Raw genomic sequence first — 15,820 nt, 5'->3', positions numbered from 1 at the left:
AAAAGCGGAGAATATGATTCAATACGGTGGAACTGGCCGAGGAGGCAACCCATTCTTCTGGGGATAGTACAGATGGAACCCACTGCCTTGTGGGATGAGGAGGGGTCCTCAAAGGCTAAGGGAGTAAACCTTGAAAGAAAATCCTCAATAACATTAGGCCTAGCAAGCCAGTAAAAGAGCTTTTTTGTAGTTGCATTCAAAACACGTAAGAGCATCAGAAAGCACTTATCAACTAAATTAAGACGCCAGCATGAGCAGACTCGTGTCAGGGGTGATGGTTTATGGCCTGATGATAGACAGAGTCTTGCAAAAATCCCAGAAGAGACTAACACGGATTGGGACCATCAACTTACTCTGTCTCACAGGAAAATGTGAAGAACTAGTGGACCTCATGGAAAGGAGGAAATTAATGATACTGGCGCTGAGTGAAACCAACAATGATGATGATGATGATGATGATGAAGGCTGGCACAACGCTATTGTTTCTGCTGCGAAAATTTATATAGGTATCCATGTGTGCACGTGTACTGATAACCTCATTGTTTTGCTCTTTAAAACAACAATAATCACTGTGTAGGTAAATATGTATGTTTGTAATTTATGAAAGCAAGTCTAGACATGAGTAAAACTTTTGCTTGGAATTTTGTAGCAGTCACCATACAAGATTGAAATTGCTATAATATGTATAATTATTACTTCTGTATAATTATTGCTTTCATTTCAGTATTTTTTGTGTAATTTGATTCTACAATTTTAGTGATTGGTTCAATATTTCTGTAGGACAATGACAGCCATTGATGCAAGTGATGCCATATTTCGACGTGGAATACTACTTTTGAATTCCAGTGCAGATGGTTCGATGGAACAACTGCGAGGTCTCTTAGAAGATACAATTAAGCAAAGATATGGAAGCTCTAGATCTCTAAATATCAGAAAGGTAATGTAGTTTTAATGTTATTTACAATGACTGGATTAATGTCCCATCAGATCCTAAAACTCTCTATTTGTAGGACCTACCTAATGTCAGTATATTATTGACAGGAAATCTTTTCAATTCTGGTAAGTCCTGTCTAGTCGTTCCATTGTTGGACGCGCTTCTGAATGGATGGCTGTTGAGAGTGCTCTTGCATTATCGTAGTGATAAAGTATTTAAAACCTATTGAAATTGTTTCATTTTGTGTGTGAATGATCCATTCAGTGCTATTTATATATTGGTGTTTAGTGGTTGTTGGTAGAAATTGGGAGTAGTGATATTTATTTGAATTTTATATCAAGTAATTCAAGTAGTTCAGTTGGTGTTCAGTAGATTACCTTTTCTAGGTTAAGTATGCTAGATAGGTGTACTTTTTTTCAAATTTAGGTTTATAAAATAATTTAGGTAATAATATTAACTTTTTAAAACTTAAATATCTGCAGGTTCGTTGGTATAATACTTACAAAGACAGATTATCATTAGGAGTTGTAACTTCCGCAGCTTTTATATTCGTGCAGACAATTGACACTCTATTCAGACTATAACGAAGGTAATAATTTATTCAGGCCATGCGGTTACAAGCGCGCGGCTGTCAGCTTGCATCCGGGAGAATGTGGGTTTGAATCCCACTGTCGGCAGCCCTGAAAATGGTTTTCCGTGGTTTCCCATTTTCACACCAGGCTTCCTTCCAACTCTTAGGCCTTTCCTATTCCATCGTCGTCATAAGACCTATCTGTGTCGGTGCAACGCAAAGTCACTAACAAAAAAAGAAAATTAATTCTATTAAATAACACGATACGCCCGTAAACTTTGATTTGAAAAGGAAGTTAAAGAGAATATACGGTATTTCACTGAAGAATTACTCAACAGTCTTTGGACTGTTGACGATTGTTTGCTGCAATCCGACGAGAATATAGAGTATAAGGTAGTTGAAAAAACAATTTGAAGAATTGGCTGATTACTGTATTCTGATAATTTGTAGTTCCATGACCCCGACATACTTTGTACTTTGAACCTTCGATAATTCGAGTAAAAGTTAATAATCAAATTCTTATATCCCAATAATTGCAATTCAAGTCCCTGGCGTAGTTTTGACAGAAGTTTTTATTTTGTATAAATTATTACTTTTTCAGCATTTAAGGACACTTTTATTCTCCGTCCCATGGAGTAGGGAAAACAATAGTAATCCACTAGCTGTAAAAATCACATAACCACACTTCAGTTGAGAATTGTATTGGAGGTACGGTATATTAGATAGTATCTTGCTTGCTATATTCGTGTGTATCTTTGTGTATGGTAACCCTTTTGATACAAGGTGTGTTCAAAAAAAGACCGAACTGTGGCTAGAAAAACTTTATTATGTAGCTTACATCATTTCACAGACTGTCCCCTTCAAAATAGTCCCCTGCACTATCAACAGCGTGTTGCGAACGTTTCTTCCACTTTTGGAATGCTTCCTGGAATGCACTTTCTTTGATGGCGTGAAGTTGCCTCGTCGCATTCTCCTTGATCTCTTCAATGTCTTGGAAACGATGTCCTTTCAAGGTGGTTTTCAATTTGGGGAATAAGAAAAAGTCTGCTGGAGCCAAGTCGGGAGAATAGGGCGGATGGGGCACAACAGGAATTTGGTGTTTTGCCAGATAACTGCGGACCGAGAGAGAGGCATGTGCTGGCGCATTGTCATGGTGCAACATCCAGGATTTGTTTTCCCACAGTTCAGGCCTCTTCTTGCGCACAGCATCTCTCAAATCATTCTGGTACAGTTCTTTGTTCACTGTCTGGCCTCGGGGTACAAACTCGTGATGGACAATGCCTTTCCAGTCAAAAAACACAATCAGCATCACCTTGATGTTTGAACGACTCATTCGTGCTTTTTTCGGTCGAGGAGAACCTTTCCCCACCCACTGTGATGATTGCCTTTTGGTTTCGGCATCGTAACCGTACACCCACGTCTCATCTCCAGTGATGATGTTCTTCAGGAAGTTGTCATCAGCATCTGCGTTAGCAAGCATTTCCTGACTGATGCTGACTCGGTTCTCTTTTTGATCGTCAGTCAGCAAACGAGGGACAAATTTAGCTCTGACGCGCCGCATCTGAAGTTTTTCGGTTAAAATTGCATGACATGATCCTTCGCTGATGCACACCTGATCAGTAACCTCTCGGACTGTCAAACGACGATTTCCACGAATCACTTCACGAACTCTCTCGACATGGCGGTCGTCTGTTGATGTGGAAGGTCGCCCAGGCCTAGGGTCTTCAGTGACAGACGTTCTAGCGTCTTTGAAACGTTTAAACCACTCGTAGCATTGTGTACGACTCATGCATTCCTCCCTGTATGCTAGCTTCAACATTTCAAATGTTTCCACAAACGTTTTCCCAACTTTGAAGCAGAACTTCACGCACACGCGTTGTTCCTCAAGCTGTTTCATTATAGAATTCGACGAACATGTGACACACGCAATCACTTCAGAGGCTCTAACTCAACTGATAATGCAGGCAATGGAATGCGGAAAGCAGCGGTCTGTTGTCAGAAGTTGCCGCTAGGCGCCGCCACAGTCACAACTCGCTCAATGTTGCGGTTTGCGCGCAATTTACAAAGTTCGGTCTTTTTTTTAACACACTTCGTACTTAAGCATTACCAAATGGCAGTTTTCATTTCTATTAGACCATATTAGCATAAAGTTGTACTCATAATAATCTGCCTACGCATTTAGCTTTTTTGGTAATCCTTGAGTAGTTCTTGCGAATTTCAAACTTTAATTGCAGTCTTCATTTCTGTTTGTGCTTGGTAATAACCTATTGTAATTAGGATACGTCTGAACGTAGTTTAAATATTGTTGTAGTGTATTGTAGTATCCTATTAGAAATCAGCGTGCTTTTTCTATTATTGTGAAATATTTGTGTAGTAGAAGTATCTCTAGAAACTCTTACTAGTATTCTGTTGTTATTATTAGGACAGGCTTAACTACAGTTTAGAATTGTGTAATATTTGTGTATTCCTTTTGGTATTCAGTAATTAATGGCAGTTTTCATCCTGTTAGGGTGTTGTAGGATAAAAATATAGTACGTCTAAGTAGTATTGTACCGTAGTAGTATATTAATCACCTTATTGTCGTGCGATCTTTGTGTACTATCCTAGACAATATTTCTTTCCTTTCCTGTTTTTTTTTTGCACTGAGTAAGTTACTTCATTTTTTCTTTTCTTTTCATTATTCCAAAAAAAATGGCTAAGAGTGCAAGTGTAGGAACTGTGGGTGTGGCCAGGCATTAGGGAGTATGAGGGAGGAGTTGGAGAGTGTGTGGGAGATAATTACGATTCTCTCAGAAGACAGGAAGGAAGGCAGGCCTCCTTCAAACATTGTACAGTATACAGCAGGTGTAAAAGAGGGATGGGAAGGAGAGGGGGGAATTGTAGAAGACACAGGTGGTCTAATGTTTTGGGGGGAAGGAGACTGCAGGCTAAGGGCTTTATTGAGGATCAGAATTCAGGACAGGTGTCTGAGAAATCGGTACGAATTACTGCACGTAGAACAACACAGGGAAGATGTGCAACAGGGAACTATTGCTGAGAAGTGTGGAAGTAGGAGGAAAGGAAAAGGTGGGAAAGGAAACTGTAGAGTAGGGAATACGAAAAGACAGGTGGAACAGGGTCATGGGAGGAAAAAAAGGAGGAGGAAGTAGCTTCTTCAGCCGTCAGGAAAGGTAGAGCTGAGCAGGAGGGGAGGGAATCAAATGAGGTGGATAGGGTTGAGGCTCTGGTCATGGGAGATCCCATTGTTAGACACATGAGGAAAGTGTGTGGAGGAAAGGGAACCAGGGTAGAGTATTATTCAAGAATTAGGTTGAGGCAGATGTTGAGGAAAGTAAAACAGGAGGAGGAGGGAAATGACAAGGTTGTAGTGTTTCATGTTGGTACCAACAATGTAAGGCAAGCAGGTGTAAGTACCAACATAGTTGGGGATATGTGGGATCTGGTAAATGCAACATGGGTGAAGTTTAAGGAAGCAGAGATTGTTACCAGTGGAATACTGTGTAGGAGGGATACTGACTGGAAGGTGATTGGGGATTTAAATGAGACTATGGAGTGAGTATGTGGGGAAACTGGCAGTGAGATTTCCAGATCCTAATGGGTGGGTAGGAGATAGGGGTCTGCGCTCCGATCGCCTTCACCTAAACCGCAGTGTTACGTATAAGGTAGGAAATTTGTTCAGAAGGGTTGTAGGGAGGTACATTCACAGAAACAGGGTACAGGGATCTGGAAGTCAAGTAGGGATGACATAAAAATGTTAGTGTTGAACTGTAGAAGTATTTTAAAGAAGGGAATAGCATTAAGTAATTTAATAGATATATACTTACCAGGTACAGATATTGTAATAGGAGTTGAATCATGGCTGAGAAATGATATAATAGATGTAGAAATGTTCTCACGGAGCTGGAGTGTATATAATAGAGATAGGAGAGGACTGCTAGGTGAAAGAAGAATTTGTAAGCTTCAAAAAAGTTAAAGATGACAAACTTGAAATTCTAGGTGTAAGGTTCATCTCTAAAGATAATAGGCAACTTTATGTCTTTGGAGTGCACAGATCGGGAAAGGGCAGCGCTGACGCTGATTCAGAATTATTTGATAAGATAATCAGCTATATGGGAAATTATATGGAAAGGAACGTGATTGTAGCGGGTGATCTCAATTTAGCAAATGCCGATTGGGAAGATAATGCAAACGACAGGAAGCTTGACCAACCAATGTCAAATAAGTTAATATGGGTAGGACAGCTAAGTCAGAAAGTGAGCAAACCAAATACTGTAGAAGGAAGAATATTCTGGACGTGGTGCTAGTAAAACCAGATGAGCTTTATAGAGAAACTGAAGTAATAGATGGTGTTAGTGATCACTAAAGCTGTTTTCATTGCAGTTAAAAATAAAGATTCCCTATATATTGTAACAAAGAAGTAAAGAGACTAAGAAGGAGGTGTAGGTTGGAGCTATCAGAATTATATTGAGACGTAACAGGTTAGATCATAGCAGACCATTATTTAAGCGACTAAGGATACTCCCAGTACCAAGCATATACATCATACAATGCATTCTACACGTGAAAAAAATATTGATCACTTCAGAATGAATCTTGACAATCACAATCACCAGAGGCGAACAAGAAATAATATTTTTATCGAGAACAAGAATGAAACCATTGCCGTGAGACATGTAGACTGTTGGAATTAGATTGTGTAATAAGCTTCGAAATAAGATTAAAGATATTAGTCCCGTCAGTACATTTACCACAGCTTTAAAAAATCTCCTGCTGAGTACCTGCTCTTGTAGTACAGAAGAATACATGATGAAGTGCTGGTAATGCTGCTGGTGCTGCTGCTGCTAATGGTGCTGGTAATGATGCTATTACTTATTAACGTGTAAACGTTCTTAATATCTACTATATAGCCTTAAAAATATGTTAATGTCACATTGATTATGTACATATTAATACCACACCAATAGATTTTTATTTTGTCTTGTAAATATTGGTTATTAATATTATTCATTATTTTGAAAAAAAAATAAGATGTGCTGTCCTAACATTGAGGTATTTGGTGTTTCAACTTTTTTTATTTTTCTTCCTTTTCAAAATGTTCATTATTGTGCATATATTATTGTTAGTATTAGGAAATCACTCGACAACTCCTATATTGTTGGCATATTTCAAAATATGTAATTGTACAGTCTATGAAAGCTAAATAAATGAATGAATGGAGTTAGAAATGGCTGTGGAAGGAAGGAGAAATTGAAGGAACTTACAAGGAAGTTGAATCTAGCAAAGAAGTCAGCTAAGAATAACATGTTGGCAAGCATAATTTGGCAGTCGTACAAATTTGAGTGAAAAATGGAAAAGTATGTATAGGTACTTTAAGGCAGAAACAGGTTCCAAGAAGGACATTCCAGGAATCGTTAATGAACAAAGGGTAGTGTGTATGCAAGAATCTTCAAAAGGCAGAAGTATTCAGTCGGCAGTATGCAAAGATTGTTGGTTACAAGGATAATGTCCAGATAAAGGAGGTGACTTATACTAAAGAAGTATTAAAATTTACGTATGATAATGACGACATTTACAGTAGGATACAATAGTTGAAAACTAGAAAAGCAGCTGGAATAGGAGGGATAGCAGGGCTAAATCTGGGGCGAGCAAACTAGTCCCGGGCATCGCACCAGAGGACTACGAAGGCGCTCAAGCCCTGAAAGCGGACGCAGGTGTGGACGAAAGGATAACCACCGAAGATCCGGATGCCATGCGAAGACTTGCTGATCGTTACCAACGGGAGCGAGGACACCGTCGACCGGACCCAGCGGATCCCCCATGGGAAGGTGGTGGCCAACCGAACAAACCGTATTGCAGCGTATCGTGGAGCAGCTCAGGACGAGCAGCCTTAAGGAGGGGGCAATGTAATGGTTATGGCATCCGCCATGCCAACTCGCTACGCGCTGGGGGCGTCATTGTAATGGCCCCAGCCCACTTACACTCGAAGGTCATCGGCCCAAGATTTATTAACTAAGCACTACAATTACAGATTTACACACACACAGACGATAGCCGACATTACAACTTGAAATTTATTTGCAATCTTTTAAGAAAAGGCTAGAAAAATACAGATAGGGAATCTGCCACCTGGGTGACTGCCGTAAATGCAGATCAGTATTGATTGATTGATTGATTGATTGATTCATTGAATATCTTTGAATGGAAATCAAGAGAGCCAGAATAACACATCAACTTTTTCTGACCTTTTTTTTTTCTGTCTTCTGCAGCATTCCCATTAGGTTAATATGAATACATTATGGCAGGGGTCTTTGATTATTTTCCCTGGGGTCTGGATTGATGGTAATATTGCAGTATCATTGCCATAAAACCTATCTCTCTTGGTGCGAAATAAAGTCCATTGAAAAATTTTAAAATTATTGCAATAGAGGGAGCTCTGGCATACAAATACTGAAGGGTTACTCCATATAATAATTACAGGAAGAAAGTAAATATAGTGTAAATAGATTTACAAATCAAACACACATTATACACACACATTAATAAACCACCATTTTGAACAAAACACTGTTGAGAAGAAGAAGAAGAAGAGGAAGAAGACAAAGAAGACTGCAACATTAGCATGTCAACCAACTAGCAGCACAACAAAATCACAACATGAATTCACGACTTTCACTGGAACTCTCGCTAACAACTCAACAACTTCCAGGGCTGCCTCTGGCCAGGCTTCTAGAAAAGTATGGCACAACATGTTTTCTCGTAATTTCTCCAGTAACCTATTTACAATTAATGGAATTTTCTATACAACTCTAGTGACAACATGCATTGTTCTGGATTACTACTGTGTGTTGCACAACATTACACTGGGTTTATACATCATATATACAGGTAATGATAAAAAATTATACACTATTAATTACGTGTTCTTACATTAAATAAACTCCTTAATATGCATACAGCAGATGTGTCATGACATAACCTCACGTTTTGTTACGACTACGATTTATGCCAAATAAAGTCCCTACGTAACTACGTAAATAATAATAATAATAATAATAATAATAATAATAATAATAATAATAATCAAGCTCAATATTTTCATTATTTACCTATGGGTTAGAGAATTGTTTCAAAGTTATGCTAGTACATTATACTTTCATCAACATGTGTCAACACTAACATTGTCAGAACATATGATATGAATATTGAGAGCCAAAATGACACATCAACTTTCTCTGCCTTTTTTCTGTCTTCTGCAACATTTCCATTTGTAATTCTGTCTTGTCAAAGTTCCCAATTTAGTTGCATTAGTATACCGTTATCTGTGAGGACCGATGGAAAAAGGTTTCTTTACAGCTTGAAAAATGTCCTCCAATTTGTTGAACTGACTGCATGAATCATCCATGAAATTCTCTCTTTAGTTGGTAAAAAAGGTATGACAATCTTTGCAACAAACTTTTGTTACAAGATACTGGACGATTTAAAAAAAAAAAATTGCTTTACGTCACACCGACACAGGTAGGTCTTATGGCAACGATGGGAGAGGAAATGCCTAGGGGTGGGAAGGATGTGGCCGTGGCATTAATTAAGGTACAGCCCCAGCATTTACCTGGTGTGAAAATGGGAAACCACCAGGCAAGTTAGCCGTGCGGTTTGGGGCGCGCAGTTGTTAGCTTGCATCAGAGAGATAGTGAGTTCGAACCCCACTGTCGGCAGCCTTGAAAATGGTTTTTCATGGTTTCCCATTTTCACACCATGCAAATGTACCTTAAGTAAGGCCACGACCACTTCCTTCCCACTCCTAGCCCTCTCCTATCCCATTGTCGTCATAGACCTATCTGTGTCGGTGCGACGTAAAGCAGCTTGCAAAAAAAAAAACAGAAAACCATCTTTAGGGCTGCCGACAGTGGGGTTCGAACCCACTATCTCCTGGATGCAAGCTTATAGGTGCGTGGCCCTAACCGCATGCCTAACTCGCCCAGTGGACAAAGTTTAGGAAAATTAATTATTTCCTCCAAGTCTTAAATAAAATCATCTATTTTAACTCGAAGGATTCATACAGCATCATGCAGTTCATGTACCAATTTTCCTGGTCCTGAAAATAGCAGTAATATTGTTTAAGTGGCAAACTATGTTGCTCAAGAGAGTAACCTGCTGGATTGTTTCTTCGTCATCAGGAAAGTTGTTGAATTGACATTTCTGGTTACTGCCTTTTAACATCGCACCCACTAAGAAATCTTCTGTATTTGTCTTTCAGTTCGAAGAATCTAGAAAGTGTATTTCCTTTGCTAAGCTATTAGATATTTATGTGAATCATAAGACCTGTGCATGTCACCAAGTTCCTCAAGGTATGTTCTGAAACGTTTGTGGGAATTATCACATGAGTGACTGTACTCATAAGTTCAGATAACTCAGGAGACAACTTGCCGCATAATGTGGTTTGGTAAATATCATGTAGTGGCAAATCACAAAGTTACAATTTTGATTTCTAATATGATGTACCAAGCCACTCTTATGTTCTCCCATGCTACGAGCACCATCTGTTGCCACTGATAACAGATTTCCCCATTTCATATCATTCTCAGACAAAATGGGACATAGTGTCTAATATAGATTGTTATTCACTTAAGATGGTACATGGAAATAACGTCTAAACCATTAAAGATATCAGTATTCTGTTTTCATATTTGTAAATGATACCCAGGGGCTTGTAAAATAATGTTCTACGTGTTCTCATCGAGTGATTAATAACCGAGATATTGATACTGACTCCATATTTTTAAATGGAACAGTGACTCCATATTTTTAAATGGAACAGTACAAATTCATACAGCTGGCATCAAAGTTCAACTGCATACAAGTTCAAATATATAAGTATTTTCAAAATTGGACAGTTACTTTTTGAGATATCAATAAGAACAGCATGCGCGGGTTTGGATGCTGCATCAGACAGCGTGCAGTTTGGCAAGGACATACTGACTCGCAAGCAGTTTCCTGGGTGTGATTCTAGCCATAGAATGGGTACCAGGCATGTAAGCATATCGTACACATGTGATGGGTTTGCAGAGTGTGTATGACAGGCGAACTCATGACAGGGCAGGGAGGGTTGATGTTTTTCAAAGGAATAAAATAATTACTTTGACTTCAAAGGAACATTTAAAGATAAAAATTTCATTGTTCCGTATTGAAAAGTATCAAAGTTAAATTGAAATAATAAATATGGTAGTTCAACTTATTCAATACAAGTAAATAAGAGATGTAGAGATTACATTCTTATTTAATTAAAAGTGGAAATGGTACCGGTTTCGACCCCAGTCTGGGTCATCATCAGCCGATTATAACTCGAAAAACAATGCATAAGTAAAAAAGAAGTTAACGGTCAAGTCCACACAATATCAGTTGAAGAGGCGATATAAAAATGACGGGGTAGGCACTGTAAAATTCAGACGAAGTGGAATGTAAGTCAATTAAAAGAAGTAATGCGTAATCTTCCAAGCATCAGCACGGCACACGCAATGTTTGGCACTGTCTCACAATGTTCACGAAAAGCAGAGAACAGTTAAATGAGCCAGACTGCGTACGTCAGGCACAAAGTCACAACACAATCCAAATATGAAGATCTAAAGTCATCTTTTCTTATCCACTAATCTTCTTTCTTTATTAACTTAAAAAAAAAACCTACATTGCCACCTTCATTTTGGGCCCTCACTTTCAAATTTAAACTCATGCCTTGCGTCTGCCAACTTTGACTACTTCACTCATGACCTGAATTTTTTATATTCAAGAAATAGCGCACTGTGCATACACGTTTTCATTTGTTTCCGGTATTGCGCTTTTTACTATTTTTTCTATTCACTATTGTTTTTTCACGTCAACTGTTCTAAAAATCTTCAAGATCATAATTACGTATTCAATTATATTGAATCGTATTATAATTATATATATATATATATATATATACACTTATATATATATACTTATATATACTTATATATAGGCACATTTTCGTGAACTAAGCAAATACTTGATCATTAATCTATCCTTCAGTCTCCGTCAGCGTATGAAACTACAGCACTTGATGTTGTAAACACCGTACCGATCTTCTGGAGCTTGCAAGTTACTTTGGTTGAGCTGCTCGTCTCCGGCTTCTTCATGACTTTAGATCTTCATATTTGGATTGTGTTGTGACTTTGTGCCTGACGTTGTATGCAGTCTGGCTCATTTAACTGTTCTCTGCTTTTCGTGAACATTGTGAGACAGTGCCAAACATTGCGTGTGCCGTGCTGATGCTCGGAAGATTACGCATTACTTCTTTTAATTGACTTACATTCCACTTCGTCTGAATTTTACAGAGCCTACCCCATCATTTTTATATCGCCTCTTCAACTGATATTGTGTGGACTTGACCGTTAACTTCTTTCTTACTTATGCATTGTTTTTTGAGTTATAATCGGCTGATGATGACCCAGACTGGGGTCGAAACCGGTACCATTTCCACTTTTAATTAAATAAGAATGTAATCTCTACATCTCTTATTTACTTGTATTGAATAGGTTGAACTACCATATTTATTATTTCAATTTAACTTTTTCAAAGGAACATATCGAAAGCTATAATTGTCACTGGTTTGAGTGTACAGTACATACTACTGTATGAATTGAGAAATAAACATGCATTAATCTCTGCTCAAGCGCAACTGTAGTAGTGTGCATTCGGGAGAGCGCAGGTTCAAGTCTTGCCTCGCCTGACCTGAAATTGATTTTCATGGTGTCCGATGTTTAACATCAGACAAATGCTGGCCGATGTCCTTTCCACATCCTTTCCATTCCCATCTGTGGGAAACTGAGCACAACTTGTTACACATGGTTTTCAAAACAAACCAAACAAAAACTTTAATCTCCCTTCCCGTTATGTGTTCGCCAGTCATACAATAACGTTGCACACCCAAGGTATGTTACGGTACATCACATTATGTGTACGATAGTTTACAGTACATGCCTGGTATCCCTTCTGTGGCTGGAATCAATGCTAGGAAACAGCTTGCGTGCCAATATGTCCTTGGCTGACCGCATGCGGTCTGATGCAGCACGCAGAAGCCCAAATGCGGTTTTTATTGATATCTCAAAAAGTAACTGTCCGATTTTGAAAATACTTATATATTTGAACTTGTACGCAGTTGAACTTCTAGGCCAGCTGTATGTTTTCATGCTGTTCCATTAAAAAATATGGAGTTAGTATCAATATCTCGGTTATTAATCACCCCATGAGAATAAGTAGCACGTTATTTTACAAGCCCCTGGGCATCATTTATGAATACGGAAACAGAATACCAATATCTTTAATCGTTTAGACGTTTTATCCATGTAACATCTTAGGTGAATAACCCTGTATGTCTTATGCATAACTGCTTTCAGTAGCCTTAGAACCAAGCAATTCTTCCACAAATCAAACACCATTAAAGAAGCAAATATGCACCACAATTAAGCGGAGTCAGTCCTATCTGAAGATTCGTCCAGAGGCATCATTCATTTCCTGCCAGAGTTTAGGACGAACAGCCATTGTTAACCATTCTATCCCAAGCACATTTCTAACAGCAGATAGCAGTGTACTTCTCACGACTTGAACCCCTTTCACATCACTTGGAAATGACGTGCTGACCGTTGTCATATTGTCCCCTCGGGTGTGAACGAATGACAGTCTACTTTTCCAAGAATCGATCTATGTGGAAGTGGGAGTGATGTTGCTGTTTTATTTAGTCTGTAACAGTATAAAGAATAATATTTAGAAGCTAGAATATACTGTAGATACAGTATTCTGTAAGAAGGAAGTCAGCTCCCAGACGAAACTATCTTTACATCGGTCTGTTTTCAGACCAACTTTGCTTTACGGGAGCGAAAGCTGGGTGGACTCAGGATATCTTATTCATAAGTTAGAAGTAACAGACATGAAAGTAGCAAGAATGATTGCTGGTACGAACAGGTGGGAACAATGGCAGGAGGGTACTCTGAATGAGGAGATAAAGGCTAATTTAGGAATGAACTCGATGGATGAAGCTGTACGCATAAACCGGCTTCGGTGGTGGGGTCATGTGAGGCGAATGGAGGAGGATAGGTTACCTAGGAGAATAATGGACTCTGCTATGGAGGGTAAGAGAAGTAGAGGGAGACCAAGACGACGATGGCTAGACTCGGTTTCTAACGATTTAAAGATAAGAAGTATAGAACTAAATGAGGCCACAACACTAGTTGCAAATCGAGGATTGTGGCGACGTTTAGTAAATTCACAGAGGCTTGCAGACTGAATGCTGAAAGGCATAACAGTCTATAATGATAATGTATGTATGTATGTATGTATGTATGTAGAATAAGAAACTTGCATTGTATTTCACATAATATTATAACGCAGTTAAAACTTAGCTTTCAGGGTATTGAGTAAGATGCCAATCAATAGAGGAATGCTACATGTACGTAGCGCGACAGGTCAGAGGTAAACAGGACATAGGTCAGCCTACGGTGACTCCCCAAGACTCATATGAAGGAAATGGGCTTTCAAGCCTGTGATTGGCTGATTTTGTAGCTCAGCAGTCTGTTCTACGGGATGTTCACCTGGGAGTAAATCATTCCATTGGAAGAAATTGTAAAACTCTTCTTCTCCTCACCTTAGTTGGAACTTCCTAACTATCTCATTCCAACCGCTTGCAAACCAAACTGACCGGCCAACCACTTCCTAATTTCCTGTCCATTCACAACACCGTTTCATCAAGACACTCTTTCACGATTTATCAGCTGATGAATGAATATTTTGCTTGCTTTCTCAGTGTTTGAGCTAAATAATGAAATTTATGCTTTACCTAAAATTCAGGATACTTTCAAAGTTGATGTGTTGCTTTCACCTGTTCTGTGGTAACTCATCTCATGCATTCTTGACTGGTCTTTAATGAAGCTTTCAACTCTGGTTTCTTGCATCACTGCCAAGTGGCAATTATTGGTCATAACTGAAATGCTGCCTATTGAAATGTTGCTTTAAATTCCCACTCATAATCAAAGCAACCATCTGATTGCGTATTAAACATGTCAGTTTTGTGTCTGTACGTTCAAGCAAAACTAAAAAAATACAAAGAAAAATTGCATATTCCCATTCAGGCTTGAAGATGTGATTTTCAGATTTCATTTTGTGTCTCATTTAGTCATTCAGGACACAAAAGTTCACTGAAATAATTGAAACAATGCGTCATTTTAAATTTGTGTGTGGAGCGATCAGCAACTAACTAGTAACTGTTTTTAATTTGTGTGTGGAGCAATTTAGCAGCTAACTGAAGTAAGGAAGAGGCTGCAGATTAGACAAAAATTAAAATAAACATTCGCAGTCTTCCGTAGGGCAAATAGTAAACCTGTTAATTTTCAATCTTCAAAATTTGGCACTGCAATTTGTGGAGCAGGTATTGTTTTAGGCCAGAGAACGTGTAAGTCATACATTACTCTGCAAGATATTTTTACTGATTTTATTTGTGTTTTTTTCCTTTTCTTTCTCATAACATCCTATAAACCTTACTGGTCCGGGAAATAATTGGCATCGGGATCAGGATCTGGATCCGGATCCGGACCGGAGTCCACCAGTTGAAGACTGCTGGATTATTATACTGAATGATTTAATTGGGCTGGTTTTACAGTAACATAAATAATAGCAGTAATTAGAATAACATATTGTTAAAAATCAAGATCGTTCACTTAAAAGAACACTTGGTTTAAACTAGCCAACTCTGCTGAGGGACTCTATGAAGGAAATGATTCATGTCAAGATTATTCGTTCCTGTGGAGACCTCTTCAGTAGCATGCGGAATTCAATAATTAACATTGGACATCAGGCTTTGGTGGTAAGCAGTGGTGTCTGCTTCATCGGGCGGTGCTGTGAAGCTTGTGTGCATGCCAATAGAAGTCAGTTCGAGCAATTGCTGTGATGTTTCTCACTCACAAGGGGGCATTCCCTGCTCGTCACCACCGATTTCACTCAAATTTATAGAATATGCAGGGCTTGGCTAGAAATTAAAGTACCCGAAGTGGGAACTTCAGATGGCCAAGTGTATAGAAAATAAAAATAAAAATTTGATGCGGCTCTCGCACCGTATAAGCCACTTATATTAGTGCGGATGTCGAGCAGTTGTTGGCGTAGCGGTAAGAGCTCGGCCTGGTAATTCGATGGTCGTGGGTTCAACTCCCCGTGTGGAGACTGTGTTTTTTCTGTCAACTTTTATATTATTCATTTCCAATTAAGCAAATAGGTGAATAAATCATTTTATTTATTTATTTATTTATTTATTT

General features: G+C 38.7%; 1 protein-coding gene across 1 annotated transcript in view; it reads left to right on the top strand.

Annotated features, from left to right (window-relative positions):
* LOC136862898 (integrator complex subunit 12) overlaps nucleotides 1-15,820 on the top strand; it is a 296,476-nt gene that overhangs the window by 60,181 nt on the left and 220,475 nt on the right. Inside the window, exon 2 of the mRNA XM_067139179.2 lies at nucleotides 781-937. Within this exon, the coding sequence (XP_066995280.1) occupies nucleotides 785-937 (153 nt within the window). The 5' untranslated portion in view covers nucleotides 781-784. The remainder of the gene's footprint in view (nucleotides 1-780; nucleotides 938-15,820) is intronic.

The sequence above is a fragment of the Anabrus simplex genome, chromosome 2, assembly GCF_040414725.1.
Source record: "Anabrus simplex isolate iqAnaSimp1 chromosome 2, ASM4041472v1, whole genome shotgun sequence".
NCBI classification, from domain to species: Eukaryota; Metazoa; Arthropoda; class Insecta; order Orthoptera; family Tettigoniidae; genus Anabrus; species Anabrus simplex.
The sequence above is the reverse complement of the archived record's forward strand: the minus strand, read 5'-3'. Positions and strand labels throughout refer to the sequence as shown.